This window comes from Pinus tabuliformis, chromosome 1_1 (genome assembly GCF_031772625.1).
Source record: "Pinus tabuliformis cultivar Carrire ecotype Pingquan chromosome 1_1, CPIR1, whole genome shotgun sequence".
Lineage (NCBI taxonomy): Eukaryota > Viridiplantae > Streptophyta > Pinopsida > Pinales > Pinaceae > Pinus > Pinus tabuliformis.
In genome coordinates, this window is record NC_142297.1 from 843,838,619 (window position 1) to 843,850,197 (window position 11,579).

At 41.8% G+C, this 11,579-nt stretch overlaps 1 protein-coding gene across 1 annotated transcript in view; it reads right to left on the bottom strand.

Moving 5' to 3' along the window:
• LOC149216817 (uncharacterized) overlaps positions 1–1,526 on the bottom strand; it is a 46,867-nt gene extending 45,341 nt beyond the window's left edge. The window contains exon 1 of the mRNA XM_089392859.1: positions 882–1,526. Within this exon, the coding sequence (XP_089248985.1) occupies positions 882–1,276 (395 nt within the window). The 5' untranslated portion in view covers positions 1,277–1,526. The remainder of the gene's footprint in view (positions 1–881) is intronic.
• Positions 1,527–11,579: the final 10,053 nt, after the last annotated feature.

The following is an 11,579-nucleotide window of genomic DNA, read 5'->3' on the forward strand; positions in this document are numbered from 1 at the left end:
CTTAGCCATACAGTTCTCTGAATTTGACAGTGTGCTATCGGTACTGTTCTCCCTGTTTATGGATGAAAAAGAGAATAAAATCTGAGTACAGCCACCTATTCCTACTCATTAATACAGAGACAGACACTTTAGTGGCCCAAAAGTTATGTTGATTGGTTTTCTTTGCCCATGGTCTTGCTTGTCAATTGATTCAACTTGTCGAAAAGATCGGATGCAGCTATTACTGTAAAACATAGGCATTGTGGCTAATTTATAGAATAGAAAGGAGTAAACCTTAACTTTACCAACCAGGGTAGTTTAAAGCAAGCGCATCAGTACAAGAAGTACATTATGACTTTCCCAAGGTATATATGTTTTAAAAGTGAAGTAGTACCAACTCAGCTTGCTCTATTTTGACAAGAGGGTATGGTGCCCAACTGCTTTACAGTGCACTAAAAATTAGAAATGGCAAAGGGGCACTCCAGTACAGGTTTACTTGCCAATGGGATGTTGATTCAGTAGTGAGAAACCAATGGCATGTTGAACCAGTAGTGAGAAACCAATGGTCGGTTATGTCACAAACCACCGACAGTGTAGTGTGGACCAGGTGAAAGTGCCAGGCGACTTGATGGAACAGCTACCCCTATTTTGAGATCTTAGATAAATATAAGTTTGACCCTTTCCCAGAGGCAGTTGATTTCAGGGCAGCTTTCATAAGAACTTTAAATTCTGAAGTTCAGTTGACACAAAAGAAAACTGTGAAACTAACTTACTGCTCTACTTAATAAATCGCCCGAATCTCCACTCAAGTACACCCATATTAAGATCTACGAAAGTGGTAACCTGAAATCCAGACTTTGCTACAGAGTTGAAGCATAAACTTAAGAAAAATGGAGCAGAACCTTTCACAAGCGTCTTCCAGAGAGGAAAATGGCCGTTTGATATCAGGATTACAGATTTTCCATGCATCCCGCTGGGCCATCTCCAATTCTGTTTGGTAACCTTGCCTGATGTTACCCTTATGCTGTTGTTGTGGCTGCTGCTGGAGAAGATGGTTGTGCTGGAGGGGATTCCTGGGTTGTTGCGGCATCGAATGAGAATCGTTGGTGGATATGGTTGAATTGGAAGACAATCTTGCGAGGGATTGCTGGTGTTGAAATTGTTGTTGCATCAGTAGGAACTGCTGGTGCTTTTGTTGTTGCTGGTGATGTTGCAGTAACAATTGTTGTTGATGATGCTGTTGCTGAGCCAAGGCAGTGGCTTCCTCCATCCTCCGACTCGCTTCTTCATTGCTCATTCTGATGCAGTTGTGCCTAGGATAATGAAGAGTCTTGGAGATAACAAACAGATGGTGCTTTCAAGGTAGAACTTTGATGGGCGCTGTGCAATAGAGGAAAAGGATCTTTACTGATGCGTGCATATCCTCACACACAACATTCTACCAAACAGAGGGCCGACAAGTCAGGTCAGGACGGAATGAAGATCGCATAATATTTGTATGTGCCAAGACGAGCAGTGAGCTAGGGTGGAGAGTAAGTATTGTTGTGTATTATTCTAAATTTTTAAGAGTATTAGGTATTTGTAGGGTTTATTGTTTCAAAGCTCATAGTATAGGTTGGTTATATATAGTGTTATCTATTTTAATTTGTAATGAAGTGCATAGTTTATATATATATATATATTTTTTTAGTGAAAAGAGATTGGATTTTTATTCTTACATTTGGTAAATTCGTAAATTCTGAGTTAATATGTATCTAGGTCAGTGTAATTATTAGTTGGTTATATTATAGAAAAATACCAAAAAAAAAAACTATGGATTAAGAATATCATGAGAAAAACCATGAATTAGAGATTTTTTTATTTTTTTTACTAAGACAAAATGTTAAACATTACAACATTTCTATTATAGTGGGTTGAAGAGCCCCTGTGGGCCCAATTAGCATTAATGGTATATATGTTGTAATTGCCTGAGATGTTGTAATGTAATGTAACAATTATATTCGATTTTTTATTTATTTTTATCTCTAGTCTAGCACTCTTTGATTCATTATTTTAGCTAACAATATCTGAAGATGGGTGAAGATCTAGTACTCTTTGATTAACAATATCTGAAGATGGGTGAAGGTCTAGTACTCTTTGATTAATTATTTTAGCTAACAATATCTGAAGATGGGTGAAGTATTCATCAAAAACATCGAACACCTTAACTAGATCACATAGTACTGTAGAAGCTTTCAACATGCAATCACATAGTACTACAGAAGCTTTCAACATGCTTTCAATATGTGGATCACATAGTGCTCAAGAAGCTTTCAACATGTTATCAATTGTGAAAATCTACATGCTAAAAACGTAATGTCTTGTTAACATTTTGATTTGATCAAATTAAAAAAAAAAAATAATAATAATAATTAATCATTATAGTTATCAATTATCAATGTTCTAAAATTATAAATAAAATAAACAAATAAAAAACATAAAACTAACAATTGTAATTATAATTATAAATAATTAATAATTAAACCATGGTAGATCTATCTTTACTCTGGATCTACTAAGTGTCGAGAGGGATCAAATCTCTTGAAATGCGAACCTCTTTTAGAGTGAAAAGATATTTGATCCCTCTCAACAAAGTGAAATAGACTAATATAAAATAAATGAAGTGTTACTATATCAATATATTGGTATTTATTCTTATTAGTAAATAGGGAGAAGGAAAATGTAAACCATTCATATTTATATAAATACTTTCAGGATTTTTATTAGTTTATATAAATACTTTCTAGATTTTTATTAATTTTTATAATTTTTATTGATTTTTAAATACTAGTTATAAAATCATTTATAAAGGAAGCAGAAAGCATGTTGTGGGGCTGGAGCTGCGCGCACGGCCATGGCTGCCTCCTGACCGATCCGCTGCCCCGCGCCTGGCAGCCTCGCTGCTAGGCTCTGCCCTCCTGCTGCTGGGCCTCCTGCCTTCGTGTCCCCCTGCTCTCTATTCCTTCCTTCTCTCCGGGCCCCTATCCTTCCTCTCTGCCCCGGTTCTGCCTCGTGCGCCCTCGCGCCTAGCAGCGCTGCTGCTAGGGCGCTCCCTCCCTTTGGTTCTTTGATAAGACCCGCTCATGGCGGCCTCAGGTCCCTCTGACCCGGATCCGGGTGAACTGATGAGATCTTTTGCTTCCCTCACCCAGGAGAACTCTGTGGAAAAGAACAGGCCGACTACTTCTCGCTTCATCAAAAAGCTGGATGAGATCCCGGAAATCCCGCTCCCCCCTGCCCTTCCTCGGAGAGCGGCTGTGGCTCTTGCTGAAAGAGGCCTTGTTGGACAGTTCACGGGCTTATGGCCCTCCCCACGCACTGTCCAGCGCTGGGTGGAAAGAAACTGGAATTCCATGGTTCAAGGCAAAATAGCGATTCGCTTCTGCGGAAGAGGGTTCTTCACATTTCTCTTTGAAACAGTGGAAGATCGAAACCTAATCTTCAGGAATGGTCCATATTTTATGGATACAAGAGGCCTCTATCTGAATAGATGGACCCCCGACTTCGATCCGGAGATGGACGTCCCCAACGCTGTGCCCGTATGGGTCCGGCTCCCGCACCTGCCCCTCCACTGCTGGGGAGATGAGTCTGTGAAAGCAATTGGAAACGGAATAGGGAAGTACATAGACAGATCAGAGCCTAAGGAGAATATGCACGCTTGCGCAAGAATCTGTGTAGAAGTCGATTTGGGGAAAGGATTGCCAGAAGCCATCAAGCTCAGAGTTGACAACTGGTCGCACATTCAACAAGTCGACTATGAACAGCTACCCTTCAAATGCAAGGTATGTCATGAGTATGGCCATTTCGCCAATAGATGTAGCAAAGTTAATGCAAATGTTTCTGAATCTAACCCTGAAGCTCCTGAGGAAGTCTGGGAAACAGTAAAAAAGAAGAAGCCCAATACCCCCCATGGAAATTCCAAGAACCCCTTAGTCCCTCCTCCTCCCCCTTCTCAATCTGGCCCGACCATTCCTTCATCCTCCAACCAATTCGAAACCCTTTCCGAGGTAGATCCTCCCTCCCCGCCCCCTTCCCCGAAAGCCCCCCCTGTTATTCCCACCTCCCCTCCGCCCTCCCCCCCCACCACAGTGGAAAGAATCCTAACCAGGAATAAGGCAAAGGAAAGTAACCCATCGGTGGAACCTCCAAGAAAAGTCGGAAGGAAATCCAATAAGGAAATTAGGGACGAGACTGCAGCAAAAGAAATGACCACTGGGATCCAGCAACCAATGGACACTTATCTGGACAGGACGAAAGGAAGCGGAGAGAAAGCAAAAGAGAAAGGAGGATCCCACCCCAAGACAAGTAAGTAATGAATCTGGTCTCTTGGAACTGTAGGGGGATGGGCTCCTCCCTCAAGGCCAATGCAGTCCGTGATCTTCTCAAATCAGAACACCCAGACATCCTCCTCCTCCAGGAGACCAAAATCAATGAGCAGGACTTCAAGATCTACCTAAAAAATAGTAAAACCCACGAAGGAATAGCAGTAAGCGCTTCTGGCGCCTCAGGTGGTATAGGGACCATCTGGGATAAGCGAAAATGGACTCTTTTAAATCAAAAACACAGCAGTTGGTGGATCCGTTCAGACATTCAGAACTTAACAAAGACAGAGGAATATACTATCTACAATGTTTACGCCCCTCCTCAATTCCATGACAAAGCTGCCTGCTGGAACTCAATTAAGGCAGACTTACTGGAGACGCAAGGTCGAAGCATCTTCCTAGGGGGGGACCTGAACCTGATAAGAAACGCTGAAGAAAAGATTGGGGGGAATTTTTTGGCAGATTCCTCAAGGGACGCCCTGGAAGAAATCATCATAAACCATAACCTGGTAGACTTCCTCCCTCAGAACGGGCGCTTCACCTGGTCCAACAAGAGAGCAGGCCGAAACAACATCAAAGAAAGATTGGACCGCATCTTGGTTCAAGAGAGCATAGTTGCCAAATTTGCTGGTATCAAAAGCCTCATCATTCAGGGTTACTTCTCAGACCACAAGCCAGTGGTTCTAAAACTGGACAGAGGAACGAATATGGGCCCGCTTCCATTTAGGTATAACAAAGCGTGGGAAAATCATGGGGATTTTCGAGCTCTGGTAAAAGAACAGTGGTCAACAGAGATCAGAGGGTCCCCGCACTACATTTGGGAATCCAAGCTAAAGATCCTCAGATCGGCCATAAAACAGTGGGCAAAATTCAAGGCAATCGAAGAGACTAAAGCCAAATCAGAACTCCAAGATAAGCTATCGCAGTGGAACCAAGAGAAAGATTCAAGACAAGACACGGAAGAGGAGCAGATCAAAGAGATGGAACTTCAAAAGGAACTGTACAAAGTTAATAGAAAAGAAGAGGAGGAACAAAGGCAAAAATCAAGGTGTCTATGGCTCAAGGCGGGAGATAGGAACACTTCCTTCTTCCATAATAGCTTGAAAATGAGGAGAGCTGCAAACAATATTGATAAAATTACAGTGGATGGTTCAGAAATAAAAGATCAAAAGGAAATCATGGACGCAGCTTCCGCCCACTTCCAAGACCTTCTCACTGAGGATCAGCAAGACAGAGATGGCATGGAAATCCTTGACACGCTGGAATGCAAAACCTCTGATGCCCAAAACTCTGAGTTGGACAAAGAGATCACGGAAGAAGAGATAGAGCAAACAATCCGCAACATGGCTTCCGACAAGGCCCCGGGACCTGATGGTTTCACGGTGGATTTCTACAAGTCTCATTGGGACACCATCAAAAAGGACTACATTCGAGCAGTAAGAAACTTCTTCCAAAAAGGCAAGATGGGCAGCGGAATGAAATCCTCCTTCTTAGCCTTAATTCCCAAGGAACCCAACCCTCACTCCTTTAATCGCTTCCGCCCTATCTCCCTCTGTAACGTGTCCTATAAAATCATAACTAAGATCCTTGCCAACAGGCTCAAACCTATTCTCCCCTCCCTCATATCTGAAAACCAAGGTGGTTTTGTTCCTCGGAGGCAAATTGTAGACAACGTAATTCTCATTCAAGAGGCTATTCAAAGCAGTGTCAACAGGAAAGAAAAGGGTATGATAATGAAACTGGACATGGCAAACGCTTTTGATCGGGTTAACCATTCCTTCCTTCAAGCAGTCCTCAAAAAGCTTGGTTTATCCGAGCTCTTCATAAGCAGGGTGCGGGAGTGCATCTCAGGCAATTGGACAGCCCCCCTCATTAATGGGAGACCCAGCAAAGCTTTCAAAAGCACTAGGGGCCTGAGACAAGGTTGCCCGCTCTCTCCTTTTCTCTACATTCTCATGGCGGAAGCTCTTAGCTCAAAATTGGAAAACATGAGGAAGAAAAATGTAATAACAGGGATTGAAATTATAAGAGGGTCGAAAGGTATCAACCACTCCTTGTTTGCTGATGATACCCTTCTCATTGGTGGCGCATCATGCATTATGGCGAAGAGATTCAAAAAAGCCTTGGACCTCTTCCTTCAGGCCTCTGGTGGCAAACTTAACAACAATAAATGTATGATATACACATGGAACGTCCCTAACCATATCATTCAGCGTATATCCTACATCATGGAAATACCAGCCCAGCTAAATTGGTCCCATTTCATGTACCTGGGGCTGCCTCTGGCTAAAGAAACAATCAAATCAGGGATCTGGGTCAAGATCATCGAAAAACTCAGAGGTAAATTGCAAAATTGGGGAATGCACTGGTTAAATTTAGCAGGCCGATCGATTCTAATCAAATCCATTCTCGCCTCTCTCCCCATTTATCAGTTTGCTATCACCTTAGCCCCGGCAAGCATCCATAAACATATGGAGCTAATAATGCGTAGCTTTCTGTGGCAAGGAGGCAAGCAGAATACGAAGAAGTTCAGTTTGGTTAAATGGGAAAAAGTAATCCTCCCAATGGAAAAAGGTGGGCTAGGAATCAGGGTCCCTAGGCTAGCCAATCTAGCAATGGGTTTCAAACTCATCTGGCGGATCCTTAATGAAAAAGAAGCTTGGTGGGCAATTGTCTTAAAGAAGAAATATCTGAATGGCTCAAACAGCAATATCCTAACAGAAAACATCACTGAGAGACAAGGCACCCCAACCTGGAATCTCATAAAGAAATCGCTTCCCCTCTGCAAACCTTTGATCTCTAGAGCTCCTAGAAATGGCAAAGGAGTAAGTATCTGGAAAGATAGCAATATGGGATCTCAAGCAAGAGACACCATTCCCCACCTTTTTCCCCTCCATCGGTGGATGGCAGAGTCCAACCTCAATTCTCTCTCAGACATCTCTCTTTGGGATGATGACCGCTGGGCAGGCTGGATTCCTCTCAACCTCCCTTCAGAATTAGATAAGCTATGGGATGAACTCAAATGCTCCCTCAGTGGCTCAGCCCCCACCAACAGAGGGAAAGAAGACAAGTTCGTTTGGGGCCCTAATGGAGGCAATTACTCGGTTAAAGAAGGATATAAAGCCCTTCAAGACATCTCTGTGGTAAACAATTGGCCCCTGCACAAAGCGGTTTGGACTCCTGAATGCCTCCCTAAGATCAAATTATTCAATTGGACTCTACTTCATGGTAAAATCCTAACTGCTGAGAACCTCAGAAAGCGAGGTATTCAGGGGCCTTCTATGTGTTGCATGTGCAGGCTAGCAGAAGAAACCATCTCTCACCTCTTCATAGAGTGCCCGATTGCCAAAGCATGCTGGAATCTCCTCTCTGATACAATCACTTCAGAGGCCCTTCCCCCTCAGATACAGGCCCTCCATAAAAGCTGGGACAAAAGACTCTATCAACCCAAAAAAGGCAAACCCATAGTGAACAGGCTTTGGAGCAGCATCCCTTCTAATTTGTGTTGGCAAATCTGGAAGGCTCGAAATAATTGCATTTTCAACAATGATAAGCCTACCATATCAGGCATTGTGGCCAAATCTACTGCCCTTATTGTTGAGTCTTTAGAAGCTAAAGGGATAACCCAGACAGACATGGAGATCGACGATGAGAGGCTAAAGGTCTGGTTGGGTAAATTCAATCTTAAACCAAATCCTACAAATCATATGAGGGACAAGAACTGCAACCAGGACTGGAAGCTTCGAGGCACTGAGGAGGAAATTAACAACTGGATAAGAAGACAAAACAGACCTGCAATGTATTTCGATGGGGCCTCTAAGAAGAACCCTGGTCAAGCTGGCGCTGGCGGGATCATTAAGGACGCGCAAGGGAATCTCATGGTTTCCTTTGAATGGGGGCTAGGCCAAATGTCTAATAACAGAGCAGAGGCCTATGGCCTCCTCCTGGGCACACATATCTCAAAGAAACTCGGCCTTCAGAACATTCTGATACTAGGGGATTCAGCTATAATTATAGCAACCATGATAACAGGGAGAGAATTTAAGCAATTGGCTCTCAACAATATCAAAAATCGAATCATGGAGAACACCAGAGCGCTTGGAGAAGTGATTTTCAAACACGTTCTCAGGAATCTTAACAAAGATGCAGACCAGCAAGCAAACCAAGCGGTCAACAGGAGACTTGGACAGGTTCGTGAGAATGACAAAATTTATGTCAGAGACATCCCGTAAGCCAAAGCATCCAGCCGTCTCATCTCAAGGGCGAAGTCATCTCAATCACCCAGGCCATCTTTCCGAATCTATTTCCAAATCCCCAAGCTGCACAAACAAGTACTATGGGAGATCTCCTCGTTTTCGTGTCACAAAGCTCATCATCACCATCAGAGTTTGCGTGATCCCGCGCTCCTCCAAAGAAGGCCCTCTCTGCAATCACTGCAAAGCCTATGTCTCAGGCATGCGTATGGACAACAGGGCAATCATGATTTTTGACCGAGCCCCATCCAAGATCGGCCTCACTCAGTCCCTCCCCTCTCGGTTTAGGAACCTCCCTCCTTCTATAAAATGTGGATCGCCTCCCATCCTCTCCACAAATAGAGTTCGAGCTTCAAGAGCCTCCCCAAAGTCTCGACGCAGTTCGGGTTCTCTCTTTCCTCCGTGTGCACTGGCCTTCCGTTCTGATATCAGGGTAAGCCACCTCCCTTCTCTTGTTACTCTGTTTCTAACTAACAGTGTTCCTGGTCTCCTCAGCAACGCCCTCCCGAGGCTCTTGAGATCCTCTCTCCTTCGTTTAAATCTTCAGCCTCTCAGTGATCTCGCTTCCTTCAAGGTAGCTTCAGGCTTTCGCAATTTCAGTGCGCTCTCTGCCATCCATCCTCAAGCCATCTCGATGGCGGATAAGCAAGGCCAGCCATCCAACCAAGGCCAGAACAGAGACCCTATGGGGAACCTCTTCAACAACAAAGAATGCAACATGTGCATGGCGCATACTATTATGATTAACAGTGTGAAAAAAGAGCTGAAGGAGTTAAAAGAGGACTACCATGCTGATAGAAACTCCAAACGAAAGAAGCTGGAAAAAAGAAAAAAGGAGATTGAAGACTTAAAGGACCGCTGCATCCACATGGAGGCGGTAATCGACCATCTTCGCACTCTTACAGAAAGCCAACAGGCAGAAGCCTCGACTAGAGCCAACGCCCGGAAGGAAGACTCGGTCACTCAACACTATCCATGATCTTATGCATTGCAAATTTGCTTGGTTAGGAGGATCCTATGTAAGGCAATATAGCCGTTTATTTTCAGTTTTGCTTTCAATTAAGAGAAGCTATGAGGATTGCGGGTCTGCGTACCCGATTTTGTGCCTTAGCTCTCATATTCTCCCCCGTCTTGTACTAGATCTCTTTTCAGAAGGTTTTTTTAATATATGAGTAGCCGACATTGTAAAAAAAAAAAAAAAAAATCATTTATAAGGATTTTATATAGTTTTTAGAAAATTTTAGCAATTTTTAGAGTAAAATTTTTAATGTTATAAAATTCAAGTGAATAATAGGTAGAATCATTTTTTTGGGAAAAAGAAATATTAAAAATCAATTTATATGCAAAATTTAGCCCTTAAAATTTTCCATGGTAAATAATCTAGGTTTAAATTTTAGTCGATGTAAAACATCATGTGTGTATGCAATAGGAAAATTCTTTCACTTCTTGAAGTTGATTTCCATTCAACATCAAAAGAACTTAGCACAAGTCCAACAAGCCAAATTGATTTATGTTGGCCTTATAGGATTATTCATCCATTTATCGTATGGTTCTTGGAAACATTAATAGGTTGAGAGTGCACTCTACAACTTAATATGAGAGATGTATAGTATAATGTAACACTCACATGGCCTGGATCTGTTTTAATTTTGGATTTCACAACACAGTGAGAGATGTTTAATAGATATTTTGTTAAGTTGGATCATAGAGAGAGAGAGAGAGAGATATGAGTCATGAATTAGATATAATGTGAAGATAAAAGCTAGCAAATTAAGGAGATAAGTGTTGATGTATCTTTTGATGGAAGAATTTCTTGATTCAACAACTTTGATGACTAAATAATACCATGAGGATTAGGGATTGTGATGAAGGTAAGTTGTTTTTAATCCTTTTTTATCACTAAGTCGGGTCCTTGTCATTTGGTTTCCATTGTGATTAGTGTGGGGCACCTATGTAGGATTATTCATAGTCAAACATGAAGTTATAGGATCTCAAAGAAGACTGAAGATAAAATCTCTCCAAAAAAACCATGGAAATACACATCATTCACAAGTTGCACATAAGAGGCTAAATTTGGTAGATACTAGTGGTACCAATCTTTATCTTTCTAAGCAAGAGATTCGTTTAAGTTTACCTTTAATATATAACATCCAATGTGATACTGCCTCTTAGTGAAGTTACTACCCATTAACTCTTCTCAAGGGATCTCCCAAACTATCAGCCTTAGATACCAACATGTGTCACAATAGTTTGTCTATGGGTGAGGATAGTGTAAACAAAACCTATAAAGTGCTTGGCTATGGAGACTCCAAATTAGGGATAGGGTTAAAGGCAATGAAGGAGGTTTCATCTAGGACACTAGAAGCAAAGATTAGAAAGAGGAGAGTGAATTGTGTTAAAGTTTAAAAGGAGAAGCTTTAATTTATGTTAGGGAAGAATGTTTACTTGGACAAAGTTATACATTGCACAAAGTTTGCCCTAGTAGGGAAATTCCATGGGTGCTTCATTTTTAAGTTTCCATGGAAGATTGGATTAAGAGACATTGGAGGCCTCTCTATGATATTACTTATCCTTCCATATAGTGAAATTCTATCTAACTATCATTTTCATATATGTATGAGATTTTGAGAAAACTCTTAATGGTTCTTGGTGATGGATTGACTGCTTTTTGTTGTTAAAGCTTTGGAGTTCGAGTTTAGGTTCTTGTTAAAGTTTCCATGGGAGATTGGATTAAGAGACATTGGATGCCTCTCTATGATATTACTTATCCTTCCATATCTCAATGAAAGGCTATCTAACTTTCCTTTTCAAATATGTATGGGATTGTGAGAAAACTCTTAATGCTTTACTTTCTGTTGTTAAAGCTTTTGAGTTCAAGTTTTGATCCCATGATTGAATGATCTAAATTTAAACAGGAACGCAACAAATTACAAATATAACCATAAATACAAAGATGCAACAGAAATAACACTTCATTTCATTAATA